Source organism: Eretmochelys imbricata, chromosome 13, assembly GCF_965152235.1.
Source record: "Eretmochelys imbricata isolate rEreImb1 chromosome 13, rEreImb1.hap1, whole genome shotgun sequence".
NCBI classification, from domain to species: domain Eukaryota; kingdom Metazoa; phylum Chordata; order Testudines; family Cheloniidae; genus Eretmochelys; species Eretmochelys imbricata.
In genome coordinates this window covers 36,063,307-36,082,325 of record NC_135584.1, presented here as the reverse complement: position 1 = coordinate 36,082,325, position 19,019 = coordinate 36,063,307, and the positions used below count along the sequence as shown (strand labels likewise).

At 43.1% G+C, this 19,019-nt stretch overlaps 1 protein-coding gene and 1 pseudogene across 1 annotated transcript; one reads left to right on the top strand and one right to left on the bottom strand.

Annotated features, from left to right (window-relative positions):
• LOC144273194 (olfactory receptor 4M1-like) overlaps positions 1–19,019 on the bottom strand; it is a 151,905-nt pseudogene that overhangs the window by 123,053 nt on the left and 9,833 nt on the right.
• LOC144273390 (olfactory receptor 14A16-like) lies at positions 9,401–10,351 on the top strand. The gene has a single exon (XM_077831925.1). It carries the CDS (start codon positions 9,401–9,403, stop codon positions 10,349–10,351), a length of 951 nt encoding a protein of 316 aa, XP_077688051.1.

The following is a 19,019-nucleotide window of genomic DNA, read 5'->3' as shown; positions in this document are numbered from 1 at the left end:
GGTCAAGAAGGGACCATTATGATCATCTAGTCTGACCTTCTGCACAATGCAGGCCACAGAATTTCACCCCCAGTCCTGCGAAAAACCTCTCACCTATGTCTGAGCTATTGAAGTCCTCAAATCGTGGTTTAAAGACTTCAAGGAGCAGAGAATCCTCCAGTAAGTGACCCGTGCCCCCATGCTACAGAGGAAGGCGAAAAACCTCCAGGGCCTCTTCCAATCTGCCCTGGAGGAAAATTCCTTCCCGACCCCAAATATGGTGATCAGCTAAACCCTGAGCATATGGGCAAGATTCACCAGCCAGATACTATAGAAAATTCTTTCCTGGGTAACTCAGATCGCACCCCATCTAATATCCCATCACAGGCCATTGGGCCTATTTACCATGAATATTTAATTACCAAAACCATGTTATCCCATCATACCATCTCCTTCATAAACTTATCAAGTTTAATCTTAAAGCCAGATAGATCTTTTGCCCCACTGCTTCCCTTGGAAGGCTATTCCAAAACTTCACTCCTCTGATGGTTAGAAACCTTCATCTAATTTCAAGTCTAAACTTCCTGGTGGCCAGTTTATATCCATTTGTTCTTGTGTCCACATTGACACTGAGCTTAAATAATTCCTCTCCCTCCCTGGTATTTATCCCTGTGATATATTTATAGAGAGCAATCATATCTCCCCTCAACCTTCTTTTGGTTTGGCTAAACAAGCCAAGCTCCTTGAGTCTCCTTTCATAAGACAGGTTTTCCATTCCTCAGATCATCCTAGTAGCCCTTCTCTGTACCTGTTCCAGTTTGAATTCATTCTTCTTAAACATGGTAGACCAGAACTGCACACAGTATTCCAGGTGAGGTCTCACCAGTGCCTTGTATAACGATACTAAAACCTCCTTATCCCTACTGGAAATACCTCTCCTGATGCATCCCAAGACCGCATTAGCTTTTTTCACAGCCATATCACATTGGCAGCTCATAGTCATTCTATGATCAACCAATACTCCAAGGTCCTTCTCCTCCTCCGTTACTTCTAATTGATGCATCCCCAGCTTATAACTAAAATTCTTGTTATAAATCCCTAAATGCATGACCTTACACTTCTCACTAATAAATTTCATCCTATTACTATTACTCCAGTTTTCAAGGTCATCCAGGTCATCCTGTATGATATCCCTGTCTTTCTCTAAATTGGCAATACCTCCTAGCTTTGTATCATCCGCAAACTTTATTAGCACACTCCCACTTTTTGTGCCGAGGTCAGTAATAAAAGGATTAAATAAGATTGGTCCCAAAACCGATCCTTGAAGAACTCCACTGGTAACCTCCCTCCAGCTTGACAGTTCACCTTTCAGTAGGACCCATTGTAGTCTCCCCTTTAACCAATTCCTTATCCACCTTTCAATTTTCATATTGATCCCCATCTTTTCCAATTTAACTAATAATTCCCCATGTGGCACGGTATCAAATGCCTTACTGAAATCTAGGTAAATTAGATCCACTGAGTTTCCTTTGTCTAAAAAATCTGTTACTTTCTCAAAGAAGGAGATCAGGTTGGTTTGGCACGATCTACCTTTTGTAAAACCATGTTGTATTTTGTCCCATTTACCATTGACCTCAAATATCCTTAACCATCTTCTCCTTCAAAATTTTTTCCAAGACCTTGCATACTACAGATGTCAAACTAACAGGCCTATAGTTACCTGGATCACCTTTTCCCCCCTCTCTTAAAAATAGGAACTATGTTAGCAATTCTCCAATCATACGGTACAGCCCCTGAGTTTACAGATTCATTAAAAATTCTTGCTAATGGGCTTGCAATTTCATGTGCCAATTCCTTTAATATTCTTGGATGAAGATTATCTGGGCCCCCTGATTTAGTCCCATTCAGCTGTTTGAGTTTTGCTTCTACCTCAGATATGGTAATATATACCTCCATATCCTCATTCCCATTTGTCATGCTACCATTATACCTAAGATCCTCTTTAGCCTTATTAAAGACTGAGGCAAAGTATTTGTTTAGATATTGGGCCATGCCTAGATTATCCTTGACCTCCACTCCATCCTCAGTATTTAGCGGTCCCACTTCTTCTTTCTTTGTTTTCTTCTTATTTGTATGGCTATAGAACCTTTTACTGTTGGTTTTAATTCCCTTTGCAAGGTCCAACTCAACTTGACTTTTAGCCTTTCTCACTTTATCCCTACATGTTCTCACCTCAATAAGGTAGCTTTCCTTGCTGATCCCTCCCATCTTCCACTCCCTGTATGCTTTCTGCTTTTTCTTAATCACCTCTCTGAGATGCTTGCTCATCCAGCTTGGTCTACAACTCCTGCCTATGAATTTTTTCCCCTTTCTTGGGCTGCAGGCTTCCGATAGCTTCTGCAGCTTTGATTTAAAATAATCCCAGGCCTCTACTACCTTTAGATCCTTAAGTTCTTCAGTCCAATCCACTTCCCTAACTAATTTCCTTAATTTTTGAAAGTCAGCCCTTTTGAAATCAAAAACCCTAGTTGCAGATTTATTTTTGTTAATCCTTCCATTCAGTTTGAACTGAATTAGCTCATGATCAGTTGAACCAAGATTATCCTCTACAACCATTTCTTCTATGAGGTCCTCACTACTCACCAAAACCAAATCTAAAATGGCATCCCCTGTAGTCGGTTCAGCAACTACTTGATGAAGGAATCCATCAGCTATTGCATCTAGGAAAATCTGAGCCCTATTATTATTACTAGCACTCGTCCTCCAGTCTATATCTGGGAGGCTAAAGTCTCCCATGATCACACAGTTTCCATTAGTATTTACTTTATTAAAAACATTAAAAAGGGCTCTATCCATATCCAAATTAGACCCCGGCGGTCTATAGCATACCCCAAGCACTATCCCAGGGGAGGCTCTAATAGTTTTCTTCCCCAGTGTAAGTTTTGCCCAGACAGACTCTGTCTTATCCATTCCATTGCTTCTTATTTCTTTACATTCTACCTCATCATTGATATACAGTGCTACTCCACCACCTTTACCTTTATTTCAATCTTTCCTAAACAGCACATACCCTTCAATACCTGTAGTTCAGTCATGACTACTATTCCACCATGTTTCTGTTATCCCTATAATATCTGGTTTCACTTCCTGCACCAGTAGCTCTAGTTCCTCCATTTTGTTACCTAGGCTCCTCGCATTGCTGTACAAACATCTTAATTTTTGCTGTTTGGTCTCACTCACATTCTGTACCTGATTAGGCACGGTCATTCTACAGCCAGTATAACCTATTAGACTGGAATCCACACTGCCCTTCCTCCTTATATACATTCTCCTACCCATGGCTGTATCCTTTCTTACTTCGTTTTCTTCCCTCTCAATGCTAAAATCCGGCATGGAGATTACCTGGACATCTCCCAAACATCTCCCGCAAATTCCTAGTTTAAAGCTCTCTTAATCAGTTGTGCCAGCCTCCATAGAAATCTGTTTCCTTCCCTACTCAGATGAAGTCCATCCCGAGAGAACTGTCCTCTGTCCATGAATGCCTCCCAGTGGCCATACATCCCAAAGCCCTCCTTATAGCACAACTGCCTAAGCCATCTGTTGATAGTCATAATCTTGTCACACCTTTGTTGCCCTTCTCTAGGAACAGGCAGGATCCCACTAAAGATTACCTGAGCCTCAATTTCCTTAAGCATCTTCCCCAGCCTAGCATAGTCTCCCTTAATACTTTCCAGCGAGAATCTAGCCGTATCATTTGTTCCCACATGAAGGATAATTAGGGGATTCTTTCCTGCTCCCTTTAGGATCCTTTTCAACCTCAGGTCTACATCCTGTATCTTAGCACCTGGAAGGCAGCATACCCTTCTATTCTCTGGATCAGCTCTGGTTACAGGCCTGACTATTCTTCTCAGTAAAGAGTCCCCGATCACATAGACCTGCCTTTTCCTAGTGACGGTGCTATTCTCCAGTCTATCCCCTGTTCCCTCTGGCTGCAAGTTCTTTCCAGTCCTATTCTCCCTTGTAATCCTCTTCAACCCATCCTGTATCCTCCTGGGGCTCATATTTGGTGTAGTCTCCATTAACTCTTCCCCGTTTCCTATAGGACTAGCCGCTCTTTTCTTCTTCCTTGCCTTTCCACCTTCAGTGATTACCTGCTGAGCCCCTTCTTCATTTTCCAACTCTGCAAACCTATTCTTGAGCTCTGTTTCTCCTTCACTAGCCCGTCTTTTCTTCTGCCTGGTTCTTTTAGTCACATGCTTCCACTGACCACTTTCCTCACCCAGTCTCCCCTCAGAATTCCCCAGCCCTGATTCCATCTGCAAGTCTGAGCTTTTCCCTTCAGATACCTCATGTCTTTGCTCCATAATCTGCTCAAACCCCTTCCTAAAATCAAACAGACTTTCCACCTGCATCTCCAAACCTCAGATCTTTTCCTCCATCAGCTGTATCAGAGGGCATTTCATCAGACAAAACTCTTTCCAGGTGCCTCCTCCAGGATCATGGACATACCGCAGCTGCCACATCCAGTCATCTTCATTGTGTCTTCCACGACATGGGTCACTCCTACTGCTGCCTCTGTGTCTGTCACAGCCTTCCCACCTAAACCCTGTTAATCTGGGAAACAAACCACACCAAAACACCACCCCCCACAGCAAAAACAAACCCCAAACAAGCACCACAAGACAAACTCCCCTTTCAAACTCCCCTGTTTACAGCTGTTTGCTGGCTCCTGTGCCGTTGCAGCTGTCTGTGAAGAAACAGCCAAATGCCGTTCAGTGGACAGAAGAGTGTCAGAAGGCCTTTAACCAGCTTAAAGCGACACTCATGTCTGACCCTGTGCTAAAGGCCCCAGACTTTGACAAACCGTTCCTAGTAACCACAGATGTGTCCGAGTGTGGTGTGGGAGCAGTTTTAATGCAGGAAGGACCGGATCAAGAATTCCACCCTGTTGTGTTTCTCAGCAAGAAGCTGTCTGAGAGGGAAAGCCACTGGTCAGCCATTGAAAAAGAATGTTACGCCATTGTCTACGCTCTGGAAAAGCTACACCCATATGTTTGGGGACGGCGTTTCCACCTGCAAATCGACCATGCTGCGCTATGGTGGCTTCATACCGCCATGGGAAATAACAAAAAACTTATTCGGTGGAGTTTAGCTCTCCAAGATTTTGATTTCCACATCCAACACATCTCAGAAGCTTATAACAAAGTCGCTGATGCACTCTCCCATGAAAGTTTCCCAGAATCAACTGGTTAAAATCGTCCTTGAGATGTGGGAAAATATTGTTAGTCTTTATATACTTGGTAGTATATTTAGAGGTGCATGTGTCTTATTAACTCTGTTTTTTCCTAGAGCTCCAGGAAGAAATCACAGCCAGCGTTTCACCCTATCTATGATTTGGGGGGCGTGTCATAAATATAAAGGGAAGGGTAAACACTTTTAAAATCCCTCCCGGCCGGAGGAAAAACCCTTTCACCTGTAAAGGTGTAAGAAGCTAGGATAACCTTGCTGGCACCTGACCAAAATGACCAATAAGGAGACAAGATACTTTCAAAACTGGAGGGGGGGAGAAACAAAGGTTCTCTCTGTCTGTGTGATGCTTTTGCTGGGAACAGAAAAGGAATGGAGTCTTAGAACTTAGTAAGTAATCTAGCTAGATATGCATTAGATTCTGTTTTGTTTAAATGACTGATAAAATAAGCTGTGCTGAATGGAATGTATATTCCTGTTTTTGTGTCTTTTTGTAACTTAAAGTTTTGCCTAGAGGGATTCTCTATGTTTTGAATCTGATTACCCTGTAAGGTATTTACCATCCTGATTTTACAGAGGTGATTCTTTTACTTTTTCTTCAATTAAAATTCTTTTTTTTAGAACCTGATTGCTTTTTCCTTGTTCTTAAGATCCAAGGGTTTGGTTCTGTGTTCACCTATGCAAATTGGTGAGGATTTTTATGAAGCCTTCCCCAGGAAAGGGGGTGTAGAGTTTGGGGAGGATTTTGGGGAGAAAGATGTTTCCAAGCGGGCTCTTTCCCTGTTATATATTTGTTACACGCTTGGTGGTGGCAGCAATAAAGTCCAAGGGCAAAAGTTAAAATAGTCTGTACCTTGGGGAAGTTTTAACCTAAGCTGGTAAAAATAAGCTTAGGGGGTTTTCATGCAGGTCCCCACATCTGTACCCTAGAGTTCAGAGTGGGGAAGGAACCTTGACAGCAAGTCATGCCTGACCAACCTGATTGCCTTCTGTGATGAAATAACTGGCTCTGTGGATATAGGGAAAGCAGTGGATGTGATATATATCTTGACTTTAGCAAAGCTTTCGATATGGTCTCCCACAGTTTTCTTGCCAGCAAGTTAAAAAAGTATGGATTGGATGAATGGACTATATGGTGGATAGAAAGTTGGCTAGATTGTTGGGCTCAACAGGTAGTGATCAATGGCTCAATGTCTGGTTGGCAGCCGATATCAAGCGGAATGCCCCAGGGCTCAGTCCTGGGGCTGATTTTGTTCAACATCCTTTTTTCAATGATCTGAATGATGGGATGAATTGCACCCTCAGGAAGTTTGCAGATGACACTAAGCTGGGGGAAGAGGTAGATACGCTGGAGGGTAGTGATAGGGTCCAGAGTGACCTAGACAAATTGGAGATCTGATGAGGTTCAACAAGGACAAGGACTCCACTGTGCTAACCCCAAATGCTTTTGTTTTGCTTTTAACCTTTAAGCTGGACCTCAAGAAGGTTATTCCTGATGCTTAATCTTTAGAAGTGTTTTTTTAAATCTATCAGTAGCCTGAGTTCCCAGATGTATTTTCTTTCTTTTTGTTTTTAATAACATTTACCTTTTTAAGAACAGGATTGGATTTTTTTTGTCCTAAGAGGTTTGTGCATATGTTGTTTAGTTAGCTGGTGGCAACAGCTGATTTCCTTTGTTTTTCTCTCTCAGCTCTTCCCCAAAGTGGTGGTGAAAGGGCTTGAGGGTACCCCACCAGAAGGAATATCCAAGTGCACCTTCCTGGATCCTCAAAGGGGTTTTGCACTTGGGTTGTGGCAGCATCTACCCATCCAAGGTCAGAGAAAAACTGTAACCTCTGGAGTTTAATACCAGCCTGGAGTGGCCAGTATTAATTTTTAGAATCCTTTTGGCCCCCCAACTTACGCACTCAAAGTGCCAGAGTGGGGAATCCGCTTTGACAATCCCATTGACTCCAAGGGAGCTACAATTGATTTGCACCAGATGGGGATCTGACCCTTCATATTTGTTCAGTCTCTCTGACATACCTACAATTAGTGTGAATTAAACAGCTAGAAGATATCATGTGGCTTTGCACCTGCAGCCTCATGAGCCTTTTATTTTAGTGTTGTCTGCAGGAAGAAAACATTTAATGGCTGAAAAAGAAAGAAAGAAAGAAAGAAAGAAAGAAAGAAAGAAAGAAAGAAAGAAAGAAAGAAAGAAAGAAAGAAAGAAAGAAAGAAAGAAAGAAAGTTGGTTCATTCATCCTAATAGAAATTGAAAATCAGATACAGAAAATCTTAGCAATACTGAATTCCTCCAAAGTTCTGTCCCCAGTGGGAATGAATCTCTCTGTAGCCATTAAAAGTTACACTCAATCCCATTGGGCAGATTACTAAGAAAGTGCAGACTGGTTTGGAACTTTTGTCTCATCTTCAGTTCAGATTCAGAGGCAAAGAATATGGATCAGAAAGTGTGTAATGGACTAGATTCCCAGTTGGTGTAAATCAGACATAGCTCCATTGGAGTTAATGAGGCCAGATTTCCAGCTGGTCATAACTGACATGGCTCTATGGCAGTTTTAGGGTCAGATCACCAGCTAATGGAAATCCAAGTTGCGCCAATGAAATCAAAGAGCCAAAACTCCACTTGGTGTAAACAGCCCTAATTACTCAGAACTGAATGGAACTGTATCAATTTACACCAGCTTAGGACGTTGCACTGAGCTTTTAGTGTTTGCCTCTGGCTGCTTCTTAGTGACCAACATCAAACAGCCAGAGCAGCCTGGGCTGTGGGTTCCTCTGGTGGCTGTATCTCAAGAGCTGCTGGTGCAACACAGGGGAAAAAAATCTCTGCTCTCTCAGAGCTGATTATATGATGTTAATGAAGAAACCAGCTCTGGTCACATTGGACTCCAAGCTACTGTAGGTCACATGTCTGTGCTACAAATATATAGTTCATTCTGTAGTTTCCTTCACACACACTTTGGGCCTCAGCCCTTGCCTTGTTTTTAGCCACTCATCCATCCATGGTTGCTGCCATTGTGTGAGAGCAGGGGCAAATGCTGATTCCGCACTGTAGAATTAGGGTCAGCTAGGGCAGGTGTCAGGGTGGTTTGCTCCAGAAGTGAGATCAGAGCTGTGACCCTGTCTTGAAGCCTGCACAAGCCAGGATATGTTTCAGAGCTGGGAGTGGCTTTCTGCCCCAATCCTATTTAGTTCTTCACTTCTCACAAGCCTGCCTGAAGAAGGGAGCGCCTATCTCTGGAATGGATCCCTGTCTGCAAGGAACTGCAGAGAGACCCAGCAACTCAGAAAATATGATGAAGAGGCAGGGAAATGGATGTTGGATAATACAGAGATGGGAGCATTATTGACAGATCTATAGATAGACAATGGCTGAAGGGATCTGGCAGTGGACTGTCAAATGCATCACAGGCTGGGAAACATTTTACAAAGACCAACTTTGTAAGTTTGCTATTTCAGTTAAATATTTTGGGGTATTATTATGTTGCAGAAATTTAATTCTAGAACTACAAATTACAACTGAAACTCTTTAAATCTTTTACTATCATTTAATCCCACATCTAGAGCTCCTCTTTTTTTCTGCAGCAGAAAAAAAACACAATTTTCATAGAAATTGTGAAAACCAAACATTTTTTGTTTTTAACTGAGAACCAAACAATTGCTGGTAAAAATTGTGTGAAACTGGAAAATTTTCACTGAAGTAATTAAATTTTTTTTCCAATATATAATGCTATTTTTAATGATAGCAGAGAATGCCTATGAAAACATCTTCAGCTGAAATCCCAGTTTTCCTGGAAAGTGGAAATCAGGCAACATTAGCTTTTTAGTATTTTAGCTTCATCCCCAAGTTTGCAGTCTGGTGTCTCGACCAATAGGGGAATTATCTTGTCTAGATCATTGGGGATGAATGTGCTTTGCTCCATCCTTCATACTGTATTTTATCAATCCACATCCTGAGCCAGATCTTCAGATGGTGTCAACAGATGCAGCTCCGTGAGTTAACACTCGTGAGTTAACTCACCACTTCTTGTTAATGGCAATGACGAGTGCTGGGCACAATTGACACTTTTATCAAGAGATATTAATGAGGGGAATCAGGACCATTTTCTCTGTAGCTCTAATCCTGATGTCCTTCCTTCCACAACCATCACACAATGAACTGAGAAAGAAAATGTCCAAGCAAACCATCCTGACCGAGTTCCTTCTCCTGGGATTCTCTGATGTTCAGGAGCTGCAGATTTTGCACTTTGTGGTGTTTCTGCTGATTTTCCTGGCAGCCCTGATGGGGAATCTTCTCATTCTCATGGTTGTAGCCCTGAACCACCACCTTCACACCCCCATGTACTTCTTCCTGATGAATCTGTCTATCCTAGACCTTGGCTCCATCTCTGTCACCATCCCCAAATCCATGGCCAATTCCCTCACAAACACCAGGGTGATTTCTTATCCTGGATGTGTCGCCCAAGTGTTTCTCTTTTTCCTCTTCACTGCAGCTGATTTTGCCTTACTCACTATCATGGCATATGACAGATATGTCGCCATCTGCCAACCACTGCACTACGAGAGCATAATGAACAGGGGAGCTTGTGTCCAAATGGCAGCCAGTGCCTGGATTACTGGTATTGTCTACAGTTCACTGCACACTGGGAACACCTTCAGGTTACACTTCTGCCAGTCCAATGTCATCAACCAGTTCTTCTGTGAAATCCCGCAGCTACTCAAGCTCGCCTGCTCTGACTCATACCTCAGTGAAATTGGGCTTCTTGCCTTTAGTGTGTTTTTAAGTTTAAACTGCTTTGTTTTTATAATTGTGTCTTATGTTCAGAACTTCAAAACCGTGCTGAGAATCCCCTCTGAGCAGGGCCGGCATAAAGCCTTCTCCACCTGCCTCCCTCACCTCACTGTGGTCTCTTTGTTACTTTCCACTGGCTTCTTTGCCTACCTGAAATCCACCTCCAACTCAGCATCAGGGCTGGATCTCATGGTGGCTGTTCTCTATTCTGTGGTGCCTCCAGTGATGAATCCGATCATCTACAGCATGAGGAATATGGAGATCAAAGCTGCATTAAAGAAACTGATTGTGTGGAGGTTATTCACCAACAAAAAAGTTGTCTGTCATTGATCCTTGGCTGTGATTTCATTCTGGGCTTCTTTATAGTAATAATCAATTGCTTCCTTGAGAAATAAGGTGCAATCTGTTTATGATGTCATAAAATCTGCACTAATTCCATGGAAGTCAAATGAGTAAGTTTAGGATTACACCATGTACATAATATCAGAATCTATATGTCTATCCATAAATCTACATAGACACGTATCTATCTGTCTTGGGGATTTATACTGTGACCATCACCATGCTGCACAGAATATCTATAGCTATTGCTAACTCACTAGTGGGCTTTGTGATGTCTCTTCCACTTCTCTCTTTTTGGGATGAAAACTCTGCTTGGGTATGAGAGGTTTGACTTGTGTGTTTGCTTGATTTTTTTCTTTTTCATGTTGCTGATTCATTGGTTGACTTGTTTCTTTGTTCAAAGTGGCTTTTTGGGGTAGGAATTTGCAGGGTGGATCATGTTGGATGAAATGGGGGTATGTTACATGGTGGCGGGGGGGAGGAAGCTCCCTTTTATGGACACCCAGCCAGCCAGTTAGCTATAGAATCCCTCTTGGTAGCTGTTCTCGACTTGCTTTACCTGTAAAGAGTTAAAAAGTCTGACTGCATGCATAGGTAAAGGGAAGAGAGAGGGAACCTGACCAAAAGAGCCAATGGGAGGACTAGAACGTTTTAAAATTGGGAAAAAAAACCTTTCCCTTTGTCTGTCTATTGTTGTTCTCTGGAGAGAGGAGACACATAGCAGCAATGTTATAAGAAGCTTTAAGCCAGGTATGGAAAATCATCAGATCATATCTAGAACTACTTATTTGAACCCCAGATATGTAAGTAAATCAGGGAATGTCTAGGAAGACGTGATTAGAATTATTTCTTTTATTTCTTATTGATTTGTGGACTTGTCATAAATATAAAGGGATAAATTTCAACCAGTATGTTCCACCCTGCAAAACCATCTTCCTCTATACAATACTATGAAATCCCTGAGGCTGGCACCTGACCCAAAGGACCAATAAGGGGACAAGATACTTTCAAATCTCGGAGGGGGGAAGGCTTTTTTGTTTGTGCTCTTTGTTTACACAGTTATTCTCTCTTGCGACTGAGAGAGGCCAGACATAAATCCATCTTCTCCAACCCATCCTAATCCAAGTCTCCAATATTGCAACCAGTATAGGTAAGCCAGGCAAGGCGGATCAGTTTATCTTTTGTTTTATGTGAATTTTCCCTGTGTTAAGAGGGAGGTTTGTTCCTGTTTTCTGTAAACTTTAAGGTTTTGCCCAGTGGCGGATCCTCTGTGTTTTGAATCTGAATACCCTGTAAAGTATTTTCCAACCTGATTTTACAGAGATGATTTTTACCTTTCTTTTTTTTTAAATAAAATCCTTCTTTTAAGAACCTGACTGATTTTTCCATTGTTCCAAGACCCAGGGTTTTTTGGGTCTTTGATCATTTTGTAACCAATTGGTTAGGATATTATTCTCAACTCTCCCCAGGAAAGGGGGTGTAGGGCTTGGGGGGATATTCTGGGGGAAGATGTCTCCAAGTGGGCTCTTCCCTGATTCCCTGTTAAATCTCTTGGTGGTGGCAGCATACCAGGTTTTAACCTAAGCTGGTCGCAATAAGCTTTCGGGGCTTTCATGCAGGTCCCCACATCTGTACCCCAGAGTTCAGAGTGGGGAAGGAACCCTGACAGACTCCTCTGTGCTAAGCCCAAATGCTTTAGTTTTGCTTGTAACCTTTAAGCTGAATCTCAAGAGAGCGAACTTGAGGCTTAAATTTTGTAATTGTTTTTTTTAAGATCTAGCAAAAAGCCTAAGTTCCTGATGTATTTTCTTTCTTTTTGTTTTTAATAAAATTAACCTTTTTTAAGAACAGGATTGGATTTTTTGTGTCCTAAGAGGTTTGGGCATATGTTGTTTAAATTGGTGGCAACAGCTGATTTCCTTTGTTTTTCTTTCTCAGCTCTTCCCCGGGGGTAAAAGGGGTTGATGGTACCCCACAGGAAGGAATTCCCAAGTGCTCCTTCCTGGATTCTCAAAACGGGGGATGGGGGATTGAACTTGGGTGGTGGCAGCATCTACCCATCCAAGGTCAGAGAAAAGCTGTAACCTTGGGAAGTTTCATACCAGCCTGGAGTGGCCAGTATTAATTTTTAGAATCCTTTTGGGCCCCCACCTTCTGCACTCAAAGTGACAGAGTGGGAAATCAGCCTTGACAGGGGGTATCAGTTCATTTTGTCACTTATTCAAGGTGTCAATGTCATAATCTCTTTGAAGGGGTTTTCTGAGAGACATGAAGCTTCTCTTTCCCAAATGATAAAGAATTGAAAAAAAAGTTTTTTCAGGTGTCTGAATATCTGAGTTCCTGTTCAAATGATTATTTTAATTCAAATGGGATTTTCTTGTCTTATTTATGATGTGGTAGGGCATGTAGAGCCTTATATAGTTATATATATTATTATTTTTTATTTTAAAAAAATTACTTGCTGTGGTGGAAAAGTATTTTGGAAGGGAAAGCTATTGCAATGTTTCAAAAAGACAAACTGAGTCAGAGTAATAAAGCCAACTTTTTATCCTGCCAAACTACTGCAGTGATTGATCTAGAATTGCTCATATTTTCTCTTATGTTATGCTTTGTTCCTACAGTGGTAAATAAATCATACTTTGTATGGTGAAGGTTGGCTAGTCACTCAACTTACTACGGGTCACAACTCCTGTGGGAAGAACTGCAGGTACCAAACATGGTTGGAGAACTCATTTGTTGGTGCACAAGTTGCTAGAGCCTGGGACCCAGCTGGAGAGTGGGAGAATCACATGATTCCACCCTAAGAGAGGGACAGGCACAAAGCTGAGACATGAGGTTTTCCACTAAGAGACCAGACCAAGGAGAAGAGGTTCAGCTACCCTTGTAACCATAATAACTGAGATATAGTCATTCACTTCAAAGGTGGATTTGGCCAATGATCTCTCATCCACACAAGGATCCAAATGTGTCTAGATCATAGAAGTTGGCTGTTGTCATTATTTATTATTATTAATTTATGATTATTATTAAACCATGTTTGTGCATGGTTGTGTATATTACATATACAATAGATAAAAGAAGAGCATGTGGATAGATAGATAGATCATGAATAATCAATGTCAATTTATTTTGCCTCTTTTTCTGTCTATGACTCTTGATTTCCAAATCATGATTTTCCTCAGAGTATGTATTATTCATTGTTATTTCTGTGAAGATTTCTTACTCCGTAGTTTTTTAACAAGAATTTCATCGCATGCATTGTCTGTGAGCTTTGAGCCATTTTGACTAGATATATTTTAATGTGCTCTGTTTCTTTTGCCTTATTGGATACATTGGATTATTATAATAGGAATTTTCTTAAAAACAAAAGGAGTACTTGTGGCACCTTAGAGACTAACAAATTTATTAACAAAGGAACAACTCCTCATATGGTGTAAAGCATCATTGCTTCTTGTCCAAACACTCAGTGATTATGAATTTAAAACTCAATTCCTTTCAATATTCTGAACCAAGACACTGATCTGGAAAAACAATTAAGCCAGAAGTCCCATTAAAGTTTTACAGCTGATTAATGCTTAAGTGCTTTCACTCCCCCTTTGCATTGGGGGGGGGGAAGGATGTGATTTTCAGCTGGACCTACAGCAATTAGTCATCCAACTCTTATTGACTTTCGGTGACAGTTGAACACTCAAATCCCTTGGGCCCCATTTGCAAAAATCCTATCCCAATTGGTTCAAATTCACTGTTACCATGTATTTGACTAGGAGGGTGGTGAAGCACTGGAATGGGTTACCTAGGGAGAATCATAGAATATCAGGGTTGGAAGGGACCTCAGGAGGTCATCTAGTCCAACCCCCTGCTCAAAGTAGGACCGATCCCCAATTAAATCATCCCAGCCAGGGCTTTGTCAAGCTTGACCTTAAAAATATTTAAGGAAGGAGATTCCACCACCTCCATAGGTAACGCATTCCATTGTTTCATCACCCTCCTAGTGAAAAAGTTTTTCCTAATATCCAACCTAAATCTCCCCCACTGCAACTTGAGACCATTACTCCTTGTTCTGTCATCTGCTACCCCTGAGAACAGTCTAGAGCCATCCTCTTTGGAACCCCCTTTCAGGTAGTTGAAAGCAGCTATCAAATCACCCCTCATTCTTCTCTTCCGTAGAAATGACCAGGGATGAGTATAAAAATATTGCTCGGGCATGCAGGAGTGAAATCAGGAAGGCTAAATCACACCTGGTGTTGCAGCTAGCAAGAGATGTTAAGAGTAACAAGAAGGGTTTCTTCAGGTATGTTAGCAACAGGAAGAAAGTCAAGGAAAGTGTGGGCCTCTTACTGAATGAGGGAGGCAATCTAGTGAGAGAGGATGTGGAAAAAGCTAATGTACTCAATGCTTTTTTTGCCTCTGTCTTCACGAACAAGGTCAGCTCCCAGACTAGTGCCCTGGGCAGCACAGCATGGGGAGAAGGTGACCAGCCCTCTGTGGAGAAAGAAGTTGTTCGGGACTATTTAGAAAAGCTGGACGTGCACAAGTCCATGGGGCCGGATGCGTTGCATCCGAAAGTGCTAAAGAAGTTGGCGGATGTGATTGCAGAGCCATTGGCCATTATCTTTGAAAATGCATGGTGATCAGGGGAAGTCTCGGACGAGTGGAAAAAGGCTAATGTAGTGCTCATCTTTAAAAAAGGGAAGAAGGAGGATCCGGGGAACTACAGGCCAGTCAGCCTCACCTCAGTCCCTGGAAAAATCATGGAGCAGGTCCTCAAGGAATCAATTTTTAAGCACTTAGGGGAGAGGAAAGGGATCAGGAACAGTCAGCATGGATTCACCAAGGGCAAGTCATGCCTGACTAATCTAATTGCCTTCTATGACGAGATAACTGGTTCTGTGGATGAAGGGAAAGCAGTGGACGTGGTGTTCCTTGACGTTAGCATAGGTTTTGAAACTGTCTCCCACAGTATTCTTGCCAGCAAGTTAAAGAAGTATGGGGTGGATGAATGGACTATAAGGTGGATAGAAAGTTGGCTAGATTGTCAGGCTCAACGTGTAGTGATCAATGGCTCCATGTCTAGTTGGCAACCGGTATCAAGTGGAGTGCCTCAAGGACCGGTCCTGGGGCCGGTTTTGTTCAATATCTTCATAAATGATCTGGAGGATGGTGTGGATTTCACCCTCAGCAAGTTTGCAGATGAGACTAACCTGGGAGGAGAGGTAGATATGCTGGAGGGTAGGGATAGGATACAGAGGGACCTAGACAAATTGGAGGATTGGTCCAAAAGAAATCTGATGAGGTTCAACAAGGACAAGCTCAGAGTCCTGCACTTAGGATGGAAGAATCCAAGGCACCGCTACAGACTAGGGACCGAATGGCTCGGCAGCAGTTCTACAGAAAAGGACCTAGGGGTTACAGTGGACGAGAAGCTGGATCTGAGTCAACAGTGTGCACTTGTTGCCAAGAAGGCCAATGGCATTTTGGGATGTATAAGTAGGGGCATTGCCAGCAGATCGAGGGATGTGATCGTTCCCCTCTATTCAACACTGGTGAGGCCTCATCTGGAGTACTGTGTCCAGTTTTGGGCCCCACACTACAAGAAGGATGCGGAAAAATTGGAAAGAGTCTAGCGGAGGGCAACAAAAATGATTAGGGGACTGGAACACATGACTTATGAGGAGAGGCTGAGGGAACTGGGGATGTTTAGCCTACGGAAGAGAAGAATGAGGGGTGATTTGATAGCTGCTTTCAACTACCTGAAAGGGGGTTCCAAAGAGGATGGCTCTAGACTGTTCTCAGGGGTAGCAGATGACAGAACAAGGAGTAATGGTCTCAAGTTGCAGTGGGGGAGATTTAGGTTGGATATTAGGAAAAACTTTTTTCGCTAGGAGGGTGGTGAAACAATGGAATGCGTTACCTATGGAGGTGGTGGAATCTCCTTCCTTAAATATTTTTAAGGTCAAGCTTGACAAAGCCCTGGCTGGGATGATTTAATTGGGGATCGGTCCTACTTCGAGCAGGGGGTTGGACTAGATGACCTTCTGGGGTCCCTTCCAACCCTGATATTCTATGATTCTATGATTCTATGATTCAGATTAGGACTGGTCCTTGGTCTCTGCTGAGGCTGCTCACATGGGTTTGATTGGGTCCAGTTTGGATGGTTGGGATGTTTGTTGAGTACGCGCATGACATGTCCAAGGAGTTGAGTCACAACACCAATCTTTTTATTTGTATTTCTAGTTCTTCCTTTTTATTCCCCTTACCTCTTGCATTAAGAAACATGCATCTAAGGCCTTGTCTCACCACACGGTTTTGTCAACAAAAGTCTAATTTCATCAATAAAACAGTGGAGGTGTACACACTACAATTAACCTTTGGCCAACTGCTTTGCTGACAAAATAAAACCGCCTCAACAAGAGGTGTAGAGCTCTTGGGGGTAAAAGTTATATTGACAAAGTGCCATTATAGACACCATGCTTGGTTATGTTGCTGTTAATGGCCTCCAGGATGTGTCCCACAATGCCCATCTTGAGTGCTCTGGTGAGAAGTTTGAACTCTGCATCCCTGCACCCAGGTAAACAGACATCCGCCCCTTCCCCTTTAAAGGCCAAGGAATTTTTGAATTTCCAGTTCCTATTTTCTCAGTGTGGAGAGCTCACATTGCATCTTCCCAGCATGGAGCAAACGTTCTCCCACTTGGAGCTCACCTGAGTTGTTGGATCTGCTGGCACTGTGGGCAGAGGAGGCTGTCCAGTCCCAGCTCTGCTCCAGCAGTAGAAACTTCAGTACCTACAGTCAGATTTTTCGTGGCTTGTTGGAGAAGGGTTACGAACAGGACCCACAGCAGTGCTGAGCTGCGATAGGCATACAATAAGGCAAAGGAGGCACACTGTCACTCTGGTGCTGTGCCAAAGAGCTGCCTCTTCTACAAGGCGCTGGACACTATCCTCAGCAATGACACCACCTCCACTGTCAAGAGCCCCAGGCATACTTTGGCAGGACTGGTGGTGGCAGACAGGAGACTCGACCCCAAGGACAAAGTTGTGGATGAGGAGGTTGAGTTGGAGGATGGTGCGGAGCACATGGCAGTGTCATCTAGTGGTGAGGTGAGTCAGGAACTCTTCCACTGCGGAGAGGTCTAGCCAGTAGCAGAAGCCCGTCTCTGCCACACATGATGCAGGAGAGGAGAGCCCTGGTAAGTGATCTTTTTGAGTTGATGCTCCTCAGTGATATGAGGTAGAGCTGTCCTTTGTATATTGTAGAAGTGGGTGAAGGGATAGAAATGTATATGACTAGCTGTGTTTGCATGTGTTCCATATTCCCTTGTGAAGCTATGCAGTGCAGTGGAACAGTGTGTTAATGCACACTGAGATTTCATGGGAATCCTCTTGAGAGACCTCTAGGAAGCTTTCGTGGAGGTACTTGCCAATCCTCTGCTGAAGATTCCTTGGCAGAGCTGCTCTGTTCCTTCCTTCACTGTAGAAAACTTTCCTGTGCCAATCAGCAATCACTTGTGCAGGGACCAAAGCAGCACACAGGGGAGCAATGTAGGGACTGGGTCTGAAGCTGCACACGTGCAGCAGATGCACCCTCAGAAGTACCCAGAAGTCACCTACTACAGGACAGGCCCAACAAGGAAAATAACAGAACACCACTGGCCACCACATACAGCCCCCAGCTAAAACCTCTCCAGTGCATCATCAGCGATCTACAACCTATCCTGGAAAACAATCCCCCACTCTCACAGGCCTTCGGAGGCAGGCCAATCCTCGCTTACAGACAAACCCCACCAACCTGAAGCAAATACTCACCAGCAACTACACACTACACCACAGAAACAATAACCCAGGAACCAATCCCTGTAACAAACCTCATTCATAGAATCATAGAATGATCAGGGTTGGAAGGGACCTCAGGAGGTCATCTAGTCCAACGCCCTACTCAAAGTAGGACCAATCCCCAATTTTTGCCCCAGATCCCAAATGGCCCCCTCAAGGATTGAACTCACAACCCTGGGTTTAGCAGGCCAATGCTCAAACCACTGAGCTATTCCACCCCCTCATTGCCTTCTCTGTCCCAACATCTACTCTAGCGACACCATCATCAGACCCAACCACACCAGCCACTCCATCAGGGGCTCATTCACCTGCACATCTACTAACGTGATATAAGCCATCATGTGCCAGCAATGCCCCTCTGCCATGTACATTGGCCAAACCAGATAGTCTCTACGTAAAAGGATAAATGGACACAAATCAGACATCAGGAATGGTAACACACAAAAGCCAGTAGGAGAACACTTCAATCTTCCCGGACACTCAACAACAGATTTAAAAGTAGCTGTTCTTCAACAAAATAACTTCAAAAACAGACTTCAAAGAGAAACTGCTGAGCTACAATTCTTTTGCAAACTTAACACCATCAATTTGGGCTTGAATAGGGACTGGGAGTGACTGGCTCACCTCAAAAGCAATTTTCCCTCTCTTGGTATTGACACCTCCTCATCAATTATTGGGAGTGGACAACATCCACCCTGATTAAATTGGCATTCAACATTGGTTCTCCACTTGTAAGGTAACTCCCTTCCCTGCCAATATATATTTATGCCTGTATCTGTAATTTTCACTCCGTGCATCTGAAGTGGGTTTTTTACCCACAAAAG

Excerpts from the sequence above, each read along its gene's own strand:
- LOC144273390 (XM_077831925.1), top strand. The coding sequence starts at position 9,401 with ATGTCCAAGCAAACCATCCTGACCGAGTTCCTTCTCCTGGGATTCTCT.